The 17,139-nt window shown below is 46.9% G+C and overlaps 1 protein-coding gene across 2 annotated transcripts in view; it reads left to right on the top strand.

Annotated features, from left to right (window-relative positions):
- Positions 1 to 926: 926 nt before the first annotated feature.
- The window catches only part of RABGGTB (Rab geranylgeranyltransferase subunit beta), a 497,685-nt gene continuing 481,472 nt past the window's right edge, over positions 927 to 17,139 (top strand). Inside the window, exon 1 of one of the 2 annotated variants that reach the window (XM_069641892.1) lies at positions 927 to 1,059. In XM_069641892.1, coding sequence (XP_069497993.1) covers positions 1,057 to 1,059 — 3 coding nt within the window. In that variant the 5' untranslated portion in view covers positions 927 to 1,056. The remainder of the gene's footprint in view (positions 1,060 to 17,139) is intronic. The other variant, XM_069641893.1, reaches the window with a different exon arrangement.

The raw sequence follows: 17,139 nt of genomic DNA, 5'->3' as shown, positions 1-17,139 counted from the left end.
TTACGCCGAAGACTTTGCACTACTGGATTATACCCAACGGGTCTATGCCGCCTTTTGGTGGCTTTTGAGGTTTTGCAAGTGAAAAGAACCTAAAAATAAACTCCAAAAAACGCCAGATAATGTAATTTGCAAGGCAAGCACGTAAAACGACATTAAGTTGCTCTGTGACTGGGGTTTGCCCTAGAGAGGGTTAAGACAACTATCTATTTTGGCTATCCAATTATAAGTTCTTCAAATAGAGACCTCATCGGGAATCGTAGATTACTATATTCCCCAAATGAAAAGAATGAAGTTTCGATGCTGCAAGTTTTCTATGGTCCCTTTAATCAGATTTCTTTAGGGTAAAATCAGCCACAAAGTGTTATTTCTTGGGTCTCTGGCAATTAGTGGAATTTTCTTGTGTTGTTAAATGCCACTGTGTGTAAGGTTTTGATAAAACCATAAAACAAAAAATAAAAAAACCTCATTAGCGTTTCTCCAATGGATAACGTTCGCATGTATGTTATTTGATACACGTGCGTTTCCAGTCATCTGTATACAACTGGAGTGTTTTAATCGTGTTGTTTTAATTTTACACTTAAATAGCCTATGACTTGCCTGCCATGATTGCAGCCGTGTTGCGCCCCTTCATCAGAATATTTTGTTTTCAACGTTCAGCACTTTTCTTTGTTTTGATAACAAACTGGGGGTTTCACGTGCCAAATACGGGATCCGTGAATTATCCACTCCCTTTGTCACGCCCCCACAGCATAAAACGCAGCCACTGTAACAAGCGCATGGATGAACGGAGCAAAAGAAACAGCAAAAAACCTGTAGTGACCGTCATCGACAGGTTTCTTCTTTTAAGTCATAGAGTGGTGAATATGAGCAGGACCAATAGGACGCTTCGGAGAATGAACGCTCAGCACAGGAAAAGGGGACAGTGAAAGGAGAAACTGCGCACGCGCGCTCTCTGGCGGAACCATGTTTGTCACGTGACGGATACACTGTCACCGGGTTGCATCCTGTAACGTGACCATCGTATTCCCCGTTTTGGACGGATTTCTATCTGTAATCATGGTAAGAATACAGGGTGCAATAGAAGCCACTCACTGCCATGCGAGCGATGTTCCCGAGGGTTCATACACGCCCTGGTCCACGGTCTAAGAATCTAGGGCAGTATACAAATGCCATTGCAAGTGAAAGAGCTTAGCTTATATTTACCCAACTGTAGTTATAATTAATTGTCCCTTGACTTGTCATATGCTTTTCACCTGTTTAGGAACGATAGGACCGTTTTTAATGCGTTTGCCGCTAAGTATAGGTGCCCCCGCATTTCCGTAAACCCCCACCCCCACCATTCATAAAATACACGAATTTACAATGGCAGTAAAGAGGTACATTAGCACTCTAAACCGTGTCATTAGGTAAAAATGTCATGTTCTACTTGCATAACACGTCCGCGACTAGGTAGCGCTTTTCTTTAAATTTTAAATTATCATTGTAGACTTTTCTCTTAATTTTTAATATTAATGTTATTGTGCAAAACAGAAATTCAATACTTTGTGCAAGCCCATTCTCATATCTTAAACTTACTACACTCTGTAGTGCGCGAATAAAAAGACTAGAGAAGAACGACTGTATAAAAATGTGTATTAAGCAGTGATGGTACCCAGTGCAACAGATACAGGTTATATAACGGGCTGGGCACAGGCATGTTAGAGATACCTAGAACATTGGTGGTAGAAGAAAGAGGTTTTTGTCAGAAAATATTCTGATTGTATAACTGACATACCAGCTAGTCCCTGTGTCAACTAGGCAAGGAACTGATTGTCCCGTTCTATACCACATTGTACATGGGTAGCTTTTTGATCTGGGGGTATCAAGTAGTTCATGACATCATTTTCTTTTGGGCTTTCCTAATACCAATCTTTCTTTGAAGCACTGGGAGTTACGTTGTTTGGTGTGATCGCTGGTGTACCTCTTTTCGTAAACATGGGTGGATTTGGGAGTGGGAGCTAAACGTTCTGTTGGGGCATTCACTTTTTCTAATTTGTATTTATTTATTTATAGCGTGCAGCCTTGCCCTGAGGCATCTGGGCATGTGGTTACAAGCAGGCATAGTATGTTACAACAGTGCCGTAGTCTTATTCAGGATAGTACAAAAGGCTTGAAAAACACAGTACATGATATATAAAGAAATGGAACTGGAGTAGGAAAGAGATGAGAGGGTGCGCAGGTCTGAGGTAGTCAGTGTTCAGTGCCTATGTAGAGAGTGTAGTGGGCTCATCAAGCTTGTGGAGCCAGAGTTTGGTTTTGTTTTTGAAGGAGAGTAACGTACGTTCTGCTCTGAGTGTGGTGGGGGTAGTGTTCCAGAGTTTAGATGCAAGAACTAGGAAAGTTGAGGCCCGAGCAGACTGCAGCTTAAATCTGGGTATAGTGAGAGTGTTAACATAGGCTGATCTCAGCGGTCTGCTTGTGACATGCTGCGAGAAGCGGCTAGTCATGTAAGCTGGTGCCAGGTTGTTCTGAGCCTTGTAAATTAAGGCTAAGGTTTTGAGGGATATTCGCTGTCCGACGGGGAGCCAGTGAAGGCTACATCTGATGTCTGAGATGTGAGATCTTCTAGCGATGTTGAGGGCTGCCCTCATGGCATTGCTTTGTGCAACTTGTAACTTGTCAATTTTTTTTGACTGGTGCCTAGGTAGAGAGCGTTGCACTAGTCTATTTTAGCCAATATTAATGTTCTAGCTAGGATTATGCAGTTCTCTGAATTCAGGAAGGGTCTGCAGGCTGTGATAAGTTTGCAGGTATATGCAGATGCCGACGCTACGGCGTTGGTTTGTCTAGTTAGGGGGAGAGTTGCGTCCAGATAGATGCCCAAGGTTTTTGCTGTGTTCGACACGTTGATGATGTTACCGTCTATGGTGAATGCTTTGTAAGCTGGATTTAGTTTGGCCAATTTGGAGTGCGAACCGAGGATGAGTAACTCTGTTTTCTCATCATTAAGGCAGAACCCATGATGAGCCATCCAAGCCTGGATGATAGAGTAGACGTCATTAAGAGCCTGAGCGTCAAGAGCAAAGTCACCAGAGATGGGGATGAGTATCTGGGTGTCGTCAGACTCTCCTGCTTACAATACTTATAAACTGCGGTGCTCCTAAACCCATTTCTCTGCAGATGTTGTTGTACCACCCCTCAACCTCTTCATGGCCACTCCTCCCGTTAAATCCTCGCCCTCCTTTCGGACATGTCTGACCTTGTATATTTTGTAACTACATGGCCATAAGCTTTTTCTCATTTTTCTTACCTTTTCTCTTGGCTGGTAAACCTGTAGTTTTCTACCATTGCTAATTCACATAAAGGCTTCATTTGATAACCAGTGCAAATCGTTTTGAGTTGCTTTTGCAGTTTTACCTTTTTAGTACCTGTTTCAATGTGCCTGAATGCTATCTTGAGTCACTCCAGGAAGTTCGCCAGGCTTTCTCCCTCAATCTGTTTAGAATTATGGATCTTGCCCCAGTCCGTTTTTGGAGGCCTACTTCAGGGATGATATTTAACAGTCTCTCCCATGGCTGTATTAAGTATGTACCCATCCCGTCATTGGCCATCTGCCTTGCTGAACAAGCACTGTATGAATTCACGGGGAATGATTACACACATAAATTGGCTCATATCAGCCCACGAGGGGTTATAGTACTGGATAACCAACTCTTAACTCCTCAGGATATTTTTGTGGCTCCCATCTAATGTTTGGTAATTCCTTTACAAGGTTTCTGAGATCCCCCTGCAGACAATGGAGCATGCACGGTGGCCAAATTGTTTATCCTTGGTAGCTGTCTGATGGGAACCTGTAATACGGCTGTCTCTCTTCTGTAATTGGTACCTCCCCAGGTAACGGACAGTTGAAAGGGAGAATTCGTGGGAGTGTGGGAAAATATGGGTGCAGAAAACTCCCATGATGCATCATTAAGAGAATCTGCAGTTGAAAGGTGCTAGTTCAGAGAATACTGGGAATTCAGGGGTGGATACGGAGAAACTGGAATATACTGGACAGCAGGTTGTTGAGTGCCTGGTGTTTGCTGGCCTTGCGTAGGGGCGCTGTGGGGAGATTGGTCAGCTTGCTGTGAGGCGGTCGGATGTGCTCGAAGTATGATTAGGTCATTTCTTGGATCTTGTCTACTGATTCTTGGATACCCAGGTAGTAGTTGTTAAGACGCCAGCTGGGAGGGGGGGTTGGTCTGGATGTATTGAGTGCTAATACCAGTGGGGAGTGGTCAGAGATTCCCCTGGCGAGTAGCTATGCCTTGTGTGCCTTGTGTTTGTCAGTTGACGGGAGAAAAAAGTAATCTAATCTAGAAAGTGAGACGTGTGCCCCAGAGGGATAGGAGTATTCTCTATTGTCAGGGTGGAGGTCTCTCCATGTGTCCAGGATGCCCAGGGCATTTGCAAATGTGGCAAGTTTAGTAGGTGCGCTGGGGTTTCTGCTGCGTAGATGTGAGCGATCTAAACTAGCGTCCATGACTTTGTTGAAGTCGCCACCCATTATCATGATGTTAGACGTGTCTTCTGTGATCAAGGGGGAGATGTCGGTGAGTAGTGAAGATAGTAGGGTGGGAGGCACGTAGACCGCTAGCATCACGATGGATTGTTCCCAAAGTGTCCCTGTCACGTATACGTATCTGCCGCCTGTGTCCTGGGCAATGGTATTTACATGGAAGGGGAGCCTCTTATGTACTAGTATCATAACCCAACGGGATCCCATGGTAAAGCCAGCGTGTAACGCAAGTCTATAGTTTGTGCGCTTGAATAAGGTACAGGTTGTGCCTGCCAGGTGTGTTTCAGTCAAAAAAACTATGTCCGGGCGTGTCTGTTTAGGTACTGCATGACTAGTCGCGTTTAACCCCGTTACCCATTCCGTTGACATTCCATGTCATACACTTGAGAATTCTGGGGGTGCTGGTTGTGGTATTACGTGCTGCCATGTTCACTCGTGGTAGGAGAAATTTGTGCTGTGGAAGGTGGCCTGACAAGCCTAACTGAGCCGTGTTTGTATGTTGTTGCCCTCTTATCTGACATCGGAATGTATTGTGCTTGACTGGTCCCTTGCATAACCAAACTGAACCCATATCCCCCCACCCTATACTACTCCCAACTAGAAGCATCGGTCGCCCAAACATAAGGACTCTTAGTTGTGAACCAGACAACTTATGTGCGCTGAACTATAACGTGAAAAGATTGCCCCCTAGGGTGAGTAGTTATGGAGCGTCACCCTTCGTGTTGTAGAAAAAAGGAGGGGTGGCCTGAGGAGAGAGGGCGGCTGACCCTCCACATAACCGCATTGTGAAAGCATGTAACACTCTGTGTGAGGTGTCAGGTCTCTCGGCGGAACATTTGGCGTCGTGATTTACTACTCACTTCTGTGTTTAGGGGCCCCCCCGTTGGAGATCGAGGCAGGGATCAGCCACCTTTGTCTTCTGGTTGATCTTGGCCTGGCGCCTGTGGTGGTACCAGTTGTTGGTCGCTGGCATTCTGGGGTTTCTTCCCCTGTTGCTTCGAGGTCTCCATCTATGTGCTGCTCGGCCCAGCGCCATGCCTCCTTGGGGTCATTGAAGTGGACTGTGGTTCCTTTGTGGTAGATTTTAAGCTCTGCAGGAAACAGCAGACCGTATTTGACTCCCAGTGTGTGAAGTTGCCTTTTGAGCTGGTCAAAAGATTGTCTAGCTTTCTGCACTTCTCTCGTATAGTCTGGGACGAAGGCAAGTTTGGAGCCATTAAAGGTTATCGTGCCCTTGGCACGTGCCCGTTGTAGTAGCGCCTCCCGGTCTCTATAGTTTAGAAGCTTTGCTATCATGGTAAGTGAGGGTGCGCCAGCCACTGGCCTTCCCGTGGGCATGCGATGTGCTCTTTTGATGGAGAAAAACTTAGAGAAGAGGTCCAGTTCAAACAGGTCCATAAGCCATTGTTCGAGAGAGTTCCATGCAGGGACCTTCTGTTTTTTCGGGGATGCCAAGTATGCGAACATTGTTTTGCCTGGATCTCCCTTCTCCCTTCTCGATTCTGTCTTCCAGCGTCTTGAGCTTGGTTGTGACACCATGGAGTTGCTGTTGCATGTTGTGTAGTCAGTTCTCTGCGTTGGAGATGCGTTGTTCAGCCTCTCTGGTGCGTGCTGATAGTTTTTGTAAATCGTGTCTGAGGAGGAAGACGTCCAGGCTTATCCCGTCCATCTTCTGCTCCATTGATGTGCGGGATTCTGCTATGGCGGTCATGACTTCCTTTAGAGAAAGCATGTGCTCTGGCTCTGTTTCCATGGAGGGCAGTGTTTGGGGATCGTGGGCTTGCGTTGTAGGTATTGTGTATTGGTCTATTCTGTTTTGTATTGGGTGTTTCTTCAGTTTATCCTTCCCCCATGTTCGCCAATTGGTCTTGCGGTTGGACAGGCGTGGTTCTGTTGTGTTGCTTACTGTCTTTGGTGTTTGTGAAGCGGTGTGCTGTTTGATCAGAGGGCTCGTGGTGTTTGGTGCTCTGCCTTATGGTCCTGTGGCCCGCAGGAGGTATTCCAGTTAGGCTGAGGGGTGAGGCGCGGTTTGTTCTGCTTATAGCTGTGGCCAGCTCGGTAGTAGTTTTGACCTGCTGAATTCAGAGACAATGCTGCGTGGCCGTGCCTGTTGTCTCCTGCCCCTGATGATTAGCAGCGCTGTTATGGTGCCCAGGCAGGCAGGGCTGTACTTGAGGATTGTGTGCCGTGTGGTGGGCTTTTACTGGGTCATGGTATTATGCCAGCAATCCGTGCTCGCCTTTTCTGGCCTGTGCAGCGGTCCCCAGCGCCGTGGCACGTAACGTTGGTGTGTGTTTGCCAATCCAAGCTTTCCTGTTGCAAACTCTTGGTTTGCCTCATACACACCTCCTTGGCTGGCTGGAGGTGAATCCAGGGCATAGGGCGTCACATCCACCGGCGTTGTGCAGCACCGCAGGACTGTCTATTTATTACCCAGGGCAGGGTGTGTGCGGCTGCTGCTGCCGGGTGCTTATGTGTGCGCTCGGCTCAGGCTCCGCCCACTCAGCCCCACAGGCAATGTTCTCCCCAGGGTGGATCCTCGTGTGGCTGGAGACGGTACACGAGTCCCGGCGTAATATGCACCTTCACCGTGGTGCGTTGCAGGCCCTCCGGCCCCTCACACAGGGCAGTATTTGCACTGGTGTTGCTGGGAGGTTGAGCAGCTTCGTGACTCTCCCAGGGCGGGCGAGATTACACCCCGGGGACCTCTCTGTGCACCATCCGAGCCGCCACCTCTGAGAGAGCTGTGGGTGAACGGAGACTGCGCAGAGCACCGTGGAACAGGATTATCCCGGTCCGCTGCTTCTGCGGCGCCGTCCAGACTCGGCTCGTCCCCCTCAGGCTCCACCCGCTCAGCCCCACAGGCAACGTCCACACCGGGAACGCGGGAGAGGATCACCCCGCTCGGCTGCCGTGGGGGCTGGGGACCACCCAGTCAGGTGTTGATGGTCAGGACAGTGGTCTGGATTCACCAGCAGTACACGCTGGTCTTCGTATGCAGCACTTTGGATGTCTCTGTTCAGGCGGCCATCTTGGGAACGCGTGGGTCAGCACCCACGCCGGTTTTCACACGCTTTCATGCTGTTTATCCCGGGTGCGATACTTTCTGCCCTGCGATCTGGTTGTGCTCCAGGATGTCAGCTACACGGCCGGGATGTTTAGAGACCCTGCAGGAGTTGAAAACCAGTGTTTTGGTCAGGATTTAGACTGCGGTCGCGGGAGCGAAAAGGCTCACGTCCGTCGCATCTCGCTGCTATCCACCGGTACCTGCTGGGAGCTGTTTTCAATCGCCACTCCCAAATGGAGATTGTTCTTTCCTAGGGGTGAGTGTGTGCCCATGCTTGATTGTTTTAGTGTTTTGCAGCTCCTTCATACTCTCATTGTTCCGTTCACATTGATCAACTTCCAGTTCTTTCACAGATCCACTCCTCCCCCTTTTTACTAATCTTTCCCGCTCATGAACAGTATTTATTAGTTCCAAGACCAATGAATCGGTACCCCCCCCTCCAGATCCACCCTTCTCTGGGACTCTAGGGTGCCGTTTTCCATAAGCACGGTTTGTCCCCCTCTCCTTACCTGTTGCCGAGTTCTCGAACTCAGAGGGCCCATATCAACTGGCATTTCCACGGGGCGCTCCTCGCACACCATCCACCAGCTGCACTCCAGCTAACTCCAGGCAACTCCACTTGGCTCCGCTAAGCGGAGGAAGTGGTTTTTGTAGATGGAGGAGTAGAGTTTGTTGAGGGGAGGAGAAGGGGGGATGCCGCAGCGGCACCACCTTCAATCTTCTTAAAGAAACACACCACTCTTTGCATGCCTCGGTTTCACCTTTCAGCAGACTTTGCTGTTGCAGCAATTGAATGAATAAAAAAGCAGCAAGCTCTCAGATCATCACCTCCAGGCAACTCCACATCACTCCGCTTCGCGGAGGAAGTGGTTTTTGTAGATGGAGGTGTAGAGTTTGTTGAGGGGCGACACCGCAGCTGCAGTAAGACACCCGTGGGTGCCCATTTAATCAAAATGGCCCGGGCTTCTTGTTTCGCCATTTCTAGTTGGAAAGGTTCTTCTTGAGATTTACTCTGCACGCCAAACCAGGTTTGGTCCCTTTGTTTGTTTCTTCTTTGGCAGGATTCACTGGTGAAGCCCGCCTCTGGCTCCAGCTTGTCCAGCAGGGCAGGAAGCGAAGTAGGTGACTGACACTCACGGTGCTTAGTCTCCTTGTTTACAGGAATGCACCCAAGGGTAATTGGCTGGAGGGCTGTCCTTAGAGGACAGCCACCCTGCTGTGTGAGCGACAAGTAGGCTGTGAATGAATGGGAGAAACCTGGATAAAAGGCAAGGCATTTGGCTTGCAAGGCAGAGTCGACCACTGGACGAAGGAATTCGAAGAAGAAATTGGAAAAGACGCCTGCTGCAACTCCTGGACCGTTGGTTTGCCCGGTGAAGCCCTGCTGCTCTGCTGAAGCTCCGAATTCGTATCGACAGAGAAGTCCCGCAAGGATGACTTCTCCCTTTGAGTTGGTGGGACCATCCAACTCCAAAGTAAGTCACCTGGACATCCTCTCGAAGCTGGTTGAATTTCCACTGCAGTCGCTGCTGTAACCGAATAGACGGGGAGAGGAACACTAAATCGTGTGCATCGCCTTTAAGCTCCAGGAAGATCCTCCGGACTCCGAGGAAGCAAGGCTGACCGATCCTGAGCCATCTCAACAGAGTGCTGGACCCCAGATGCAAGGAAAGCCCATTTCAACAGCTAGGAACCGCTGTGTTGCTATTTGCGGTAGACGTGAGGAGCTGAAACACCGAAGTGCCACTTGTTTGAAGATTGCCGCTTGCGGTCGGTGACCGTCCCATTGCAGTGCAGGAATACCCAGAAGTCCTCACTCTTGTCCCCACGACTGAGGCCCAGGATCTGTAGAGCTGCATAGGAACAGATGCCATCTGCTGCACTTTTCTTCAGCCTAAAGGTACTGTACATTCTAAGAGAATTTACCTCTTGTTGTGCCACCTTGCTTGGTCTCAGCTGAGACTTGTCTCGTTTGCTCTTGTAGAGTTGCTTGCATCTTCTACTACTCACAGGCCTAACAGCTTGTGACCCTACATTTGATTCTACTTTTGCTACAAAGATTTCTAAAACATTGTGCAAGATTTTTACTTAACTGCAAGAAGTGCTTCAGTTCAACTTGACTTTTGCTAACTTAACATTGGCTGGCCTGGCTCCCTGAATGACTCTTCTCTCCTCTGCTTAAGTGTTTTGCCTCCCTTCCAGGAAAGGGTTAACTGACTTTGCATTGGGGGTTATTGAAAGTACTTGCCTAGTTAAGAATAATTGTGTGAATACTGGTCTGTATTGCTCTTCCCCAAAAAATGCACGGAACAACCATAAATCAACAATGCATTTATAGAGCAAATACTTCAAACCATAAACAGACAGACACAATAACTCACAGCCATGCACTCTTTAGAAGATAATCAGCTCTTTACGGCTATTTATTCAAAGATTTCAAGTACATAGAAATAACTCACAAAAATAATGACATAGATCACAGAAGAAGTCAAGAAGTAAAAAAGAAATACATCACCGTGAGCGTAACAGAATTCCTCATCTCGTCCAGAAGCGGCTGGAAGACCCCGGGAACAGCCAGGCTGAGAGTACCACAGCTCACAGGAAGGCCAGACGTAAGCGTCCTTCTCTGGCTGAAGTCTCACCTGACCCCCTCTGGGCTTCCGCATATATACACACTCCACAAAGGGGAGGTAATTCTCGAACCTTCTGGAAATTGCACTTGCGCAGTTGAGGAACAGCCGTCGGTTGCCAGCTGGGTCAATCGAGAGCTCCACCCAAGAAGCGCAGTGCCTCCCTTCTCTAAAAACACACTCCACGGAGAACAGTAGCAAGCCATACCAACGTTAGCTTTCCCAGCAGAAATGGCCTTGACCGCATACCAGGTTTGGAAAAGCATGTTTGTTTCAGCACTGTGAATCTAACAGTTCAGCGTTTCACTGTGGTATGAAGTAAATATCCAACATGGCTCCGAGCGCTCCCAGAATGCATTGCACACCCGCACCATTTTGGATCAAGCATAAATTAAGCATAACAATTCCACCCTTTGGATATTTATCTTCCATATCCCGGTGGCACAGGAACCGGTCTCTGAAACCTACGAAAGGTTAAGACTAAATTGGGAATCCATTGAATGCAACAACAAGCAGCAATTATAATAGACAATATAATAAAAATGCAAGCAAAAATGTAACGTAGTGTACCCCCAATATCAGGTATCCATGAAAATAAACAATCCCACCAATTTCTATTACGATCTTGAGACACTTGAGAAATGAGATCCCTCGAATATGACTTTCAATAGATCGTGAGTGGTCACTTAAATTGAAACAACACATACCTTCAAAGGCATTACACCCTAAATTATGTTTTAGCAATAGGTAATCAACAGCAGCTCTGTTCTGCAAAGTTGCTTTTCTAATAACTTGACTATCAAGGAGTAATTCTTCTAAAGCCTGCGAAGTATGATTAAGACTGTTAACTACTAAACACGCTAATTTCATCAAAGATTTGTAACCTCCAGCAGCCAAACCCCAAACACCTACTAATGAAAGGGTTAATGCTAGAACCTCCGCTACTGATAACAAATGTACATGTGAATCATAGTCAGGAGATAGCCCTACAGATTCGAAAGTTGACCTTTTACCTCGAGTTTTCGCTGCGTGTAAAGGAAACATCATTAGTCCTAATCGAGTTAAAGCACATGAACCTCCAGAAATGTTAGCTGGAATATAAGTATATGTAATGTTACCACATGAAAAGAGCCATCCTGTTGGAAGTTTCACATGATTCAAATGACTAGCAGTTCTCAATGTATGATTGCAGGACATAGTATTATTTACACTGGTGCATTTGCGTGACATTCGCGAACATAGTCGCCTCTCGAACATGGTGTTATTGTACTGATTGGTCAACTCTATTTGTCGGCATTTGCCAATTTCTTGTGCTTTGCACGTCATAATATAACACACATCACCTTGAGTTATATTGTAAGTGATAACACGTGTCAAATTTCTCCATTTTCTGTCAGTCTCTTGGCAGAACCGACAGTATTTGTAAACTGAAAAAGATTGTCTAATGTCTGAGTCTTGAACTAAAGAATCATTATGTGTGACGCCGAAGATATGCTTTAAAACTGGAACAGGCGTCGGCACCGCTACTAAACACGTAGTCAATAAAGCTTCAGCATTGGGCACATCAGTAAGACAAAAGTGTGATATGTTCAGTACTTGCTGTGCCAGATAAATCCACATATTCTCCTCTTGGGTAATCATAGGAGAGTGTTTCCGTCTTCCTATGATCGCGTCTCGCACGGCTGGCATCAAGGTTGTTCTCACTCCTGATGTGTTTGTCGCATTTCACAAATCCATGTCTTCGGTCTGGCAGGCTTTTCGGCACTGGCATAGGGCTGCTTGGGGACAACATTATTCATCACTATCAGTATCCTTGATCACTGGCACAGATGTGACATTTTTTGGTTGTAACAGCAGATTGTTTAATTCGCCCAAATGGAGTCCATTTAGTGCCACAGTTACACCAACCAGACCCAGGATCTACAAAGCAAACCCAGAAAAGAGATATCAGTGTTGCACATCCCTCTCTCGGGTAACATTTGTCTGAAGGTACATATTGCCATTTCTTTCTACCAGGCTCCATAACTAAAACAACTTAATCTTTGCCTGATGCAATGACATCTGCGGGCACTAGTGGGCCACTTGGCTTTTCAACCCACACCTTTGCACCCGGTACCATACTGTCTGAAGACCCAAAAACCGCGATCCCCATGGGTAGTTACACTGTAGGAGGCTCCCCTTTCTTAATCATGGCAATTTAATGGGAATGACTATCAATTGAGCCACTCGATCACCCTTGTGGATTGATAACAATTGATCCCCACTATTCATTCGGATGACTTTAATCTCGCCTTGGTAATCAGCATCAATTACCCCTTCCAACACTTGAACTCCCTTCAATGCTAGGCCAGATCGAGGGGCAATCCATCCATATGCTCTGGGGGAATCTGTACTCCAATCCCTGTTTCAATTACAACTATTCCTCTTGGATCTAATCTGATTTCTTCATTGAATGCAAGTCTACCCCTGCTGACTCTGGAGTTGCTCAATGGGGAGCTAAAGAACCTGGAGTGATTTCCCAGTATAATAGTGTTTCTCTGACTGAATTGGGTTGAACCTGCAAAGTAGGAGTCATTAATCGCATCAAAGGAGTTTCATGTTCATACACAGGCCTATTGTTTAACACTTGTACCGCATCAAACACACGATCACGCCAGCCTGCCAAACTGCTGTCTCCAGATTTGCGCAACTGTTCTTTCAGTAACCCATTAATTCGTTCAATTAGCCCTGCCGCAGCTGAATGGTAGGGCACGTGGTAGATCCACTCAATGCTCTTTTCCTGACAAAATTCTTGGATTCATTTGCCTTTGAAATGTGACCCATTGTCACTTTGAATCTGCAAAGGCACTCCATAATGTAATATGATCTGATCTAACAACGTGATGGTGTTCAATTGGGTTGCACGTTTGCACGGCAAAACCATCAAATATCCCGAGTAGGTATCCACAATAGTGCATGCACACTGACAACCTCTGCTGATTGGCATAGGACCGATATAATCAATCTGCCAAATTTGACCTGGTAATTTTCCTCTTCTCAATGTGCCTCGAACAATTTGAGGTATCGGTTTATGTAATTGGTGTTGGCACACGGAACATTGCAAAATAATGGTTTTCACTACTTCTAAAGGAAGACTGATGCCTCGAGCTGGTACCCACCTGATAGTAGCCTTTTCTCCAAGGTGCCCACATTTCTGATGGGGCCCATTTGGCCAAACCCTCCATATCGTCTTCCCGAGCCTCTGCATCCACTGAGGAAATCTTGGTGTGTTCATCTGCAACAGAATTAAACCAACGTTCTAATGAATCTGTGGCACAATGTGCGTGCACATGATATACAGTGACTTCACTTTGTAACAACATTTCTGCAATATCTTGCCACAGTTCTTTTCCCCACAACTCATTTGAATGAATCTTCCATCCATTCTTTTGCCAAGTTGGCAACCACACTGCCAATCCATTCGCCACTGACCATGAATCTGTGTACACATAACATTGACCAGGGGTCTCTTGTTTTAACGCTTGGTAAACTGCGTAAAGTTCTGCGAACCGACTACTCTTCCCTTTCCCTGTCGTTGTCAACATTTTTTTTGTTTTGGGATTGGACGACACTGCTTTCCAGTATCGCTCAGTTCCCACGTATTGGGCTGAACCATCCGTGAACCAAGCATGCTCTGTTTGCTCCACAGTCAAATCACTGTAAGGGACTCCCCATTTCACGGGAGACTCACGTTTTTCAGGCACCTCCGGTAGTATCTAATCTGAGGGCAGTATGTTGGCTACTTGCTCATGTAATTTTGCCACTCCACCCTTTCCTGATTTGGTTCTGTCTTGAATATACCATTTCCACTTAATTATGCTGGCTTCTTGAGCATGTCCAATACGATGCATTTTAGGAGAGCTCAGTACCCACTGCATGATTGGTATTTCAGGTCGCATAAATACATCATGACCCACTGTCATCTGCTCGGTATCAACAAGAGCCCAATAACATGCCAGCAATTGCTTCTCAAACAGAGTATATGAGTTACCAGCATCGGGCAACTTACGACTCCAAAACTCTAATGGCACACGTTTCCTGTCTTGTTTCTGCCACACACTCCAGTTAGCATAATTGTCTTGCACAGACACATTTAATTCCACTTCGCCTTCCTTCAAGGGCCATAAATCAAGCACCTGCTGCACGGTGTCTTTCGCCATCTCAAAGGCTCTCTGCTGCTCTTCCCCCCACTGAAACTCCTATTTCTTTTGTGTCACTTTGTAGAGGGGGGGCAATATCTGCCCTAAATGCGGAATGTGCTGTCTCCAAAAGCCAAACAGTCCTATAAACCGCTGAGCTTGCTTTTTATTCATTGGAGTAGTGAATTCAAGTATGTTCTGTCAAGCTTTTGGCGCCAATTTTTTCGATGCCCATGATGCCACTGAATCCCTAGAAATTTTACTGTTTCAGCTGGACCTTGAATTTTACTCGGATTAATCTCCCACCCTTCCTTTTTTAATCCTTCCATAAGGACATCTAGCTGACTTTGCACACTGTGCTCATCCTTGCCTTGGATCAAAATATCATCAATGTAATGAGAGATTTGTATGTCAGGTTTGCACGGTATCTTGTCTAAGTGCTCTGCCACCAGACGGTGACAGATAGTTGGGCTGTGCATGTACCCCATGGGTAGTCTCGTGAAAGTGTACTGACGTCCACCCCACGTAAATGCAAACTGTTCTTTACACTCATCAGCAATTGGCACGGAGAAAAATGCATTAGCTAAATCGATCACTGCATACAAGTCCCCTCAAACTTTTGGACATTTTTGATCAATGTAATAGCATCTGGGACTGCGGGTACAACTCCCTGTCATCCACCGTCATCCTCCACGTCCCATCTCCCTTTTTAATAGGCCAGAGCGGATTGTTCCACGAGGTGGTAATAGGGCTTAATACACCCGCCTCCATGTACTCTTTAATGGTGTCTGAGATTTCCTTGGACCCCCCAGGAATGCGGTATTGTTTCATTGCTACCCGCTTGGTTGCCACTGGCACTTGCACTGGGGGCATCTTCAATTTGCCTACGTTGATGGGTGTACAAATTAATGCTCTCACCCCAAACTGGTATGTTTTACTGCCAAGTCCCAAGGTTAGCCCTTCCAAATTATATATTCAGGTATCGGGACAATCAACACTTGGTATTTCTGCCTCTTTAAATTGCCTATTTTCATCTCCACTCGCGCTTGTACTGCGGGGGTCTCCTTTCCCCCTAAACCTGTAATCGTAAATTGTTTGCCTTTAAATCGTGTCGGATTACCATGAATCAAAGAGGCCTCCGCCCCGATGTCTATCAATGCTCGCACCCCTTGTGTATTTTCTGGCCCCCAAAAAATCTTGACATCAACATGAGGCCGCCTATCCACCTTTTGCGGGCAGACGCTGCCGGAGCTTGGCCGAAGCCCTAGTCAAACTTCAAATGAGTGTGACTCGACTCCGTCTCTAACACGCACTCGCCACCTTTCTCAAATCAGCGTATGTCGACTGGTACGGGGAAGGTGTCCCCATAGACCCTTTGTCTTGTTCTTCTGCAGGGGGAGCAGAAGGTGAGGTGTCCCCCTGTGGCTCCCAGTGGCTGCGAGGATTAAGTTAAAAACCCTCTGCATTGCCCACAAGGCCCTCCGGGGCCTGGTGCCTCAATACCTTCAACTCTCTCTTCCTAAATATCTTCTTTCTTGAGCTCTTCGCTCATCCGCCTCAAACTCCCTCATGGTCAGCCGCTTCTCCAAACAACGAGTTGGTGGTAGATCTTTCTTCAGCTGGGGCCTCCATCTGGAACATCCTCCGTGCCTCCTTGAAACTTGAGGAGAACCATCTCTGGTTCCGGAAGCACCCCAAGACCTTCATCTTTGCTTCTGATTTCTCTCCTCCTCTCCCCTGCTGAACTCCTGACTGAATCTGCACTGGTCACCTGGCTACCCTCTGATCTTGGGCCCAGGTCCCCTCCCCCGCCAGCCTCACACCTGCACTGCCTTCCGGGCAACCTCTGCACTTGGGGGCTGTTTCTGTATCCCTCCAGTCCCCTTTTGTAACCTAAGGGATAGCCTGTGGTCGGGCAGGACGTTAAGGCTGAAATGATATTTAGTACAGGGAGGTGATCCTGACCTCAAACATTTAAACTACAATGGTTTGCTGTAGAAAAATTTATAACACATCTTCATATTAAGTAAAATACATCTTCATAAGTATGCATCATAGGAGGGAAACGTACAAATCCAAATTCTGGAAAAACTGGAAAACCAGTTATTGAAACCTTTATTTATTTAGGTCACATATCTCAGCATGGGTAATTCAATTTTGCTAGCTGAAAGACTTACATATACATGATAAGCAATAAACATAGTCACCTGCTTGCTGAGTTTTGTAAAGCAAGGACACAAATGTTTAACACAGAAGCCACAAAATGCTGCCTGTTATACTTAGTCGTACCAAAGGAGTCTTGGTGGCATGAGAAAATTTCCGCCGCACGCCAACAGATCCATGCCTTTAGCTTCGATCTACTGACCGGCCAGACCTTACAGACAGGACATTTTCTCTTGCCACCAAGACTCCTTTTACACCGAGGGACTCACGCAGCACCTCGACCAGCGGTACCCAGTCTAACAGGTCGCTCCACAGGGTTTACCCAGCGTCCCTCAGCTAGCTGGCAACCATCCTGTGACCATGAGCACTGCTACTATCAGCTCATACACCTAAAAACCTCTGAATGCAAGGGAGACCTGCTTTTCCTGGCCCCAGAAGAAGGCTGCCTTCCTTTCACAGCCGAAACGTCCCACGTCATCGTGTCTTGAACCTACATCATAGAGACCAATGACCTACATCATCCTTACCACCTTCAGTGTTGACGTCCCTCTTAGCATACCCTAT

Source organism: Ambystoma mexicanum, chromosome 1q (assembly GCF_040938575.1).
Source record: "Ambystoma mexicanum isolate Mex_15411 chromosome 1q, UKY_AmexF1_1, whole genome shotgun sequence".
NCBI lineage: Eukaryota > Metazoa > Chordata > Amphibia > Caudata > Ambystomatidae > Ambystoma > Ambystoma mexicanum.
The sequence above is the reverse complement of the archived record's forward strand: the minus strand, read 5'-3'. Positions and strand labels throughout refer to the sequence as shown.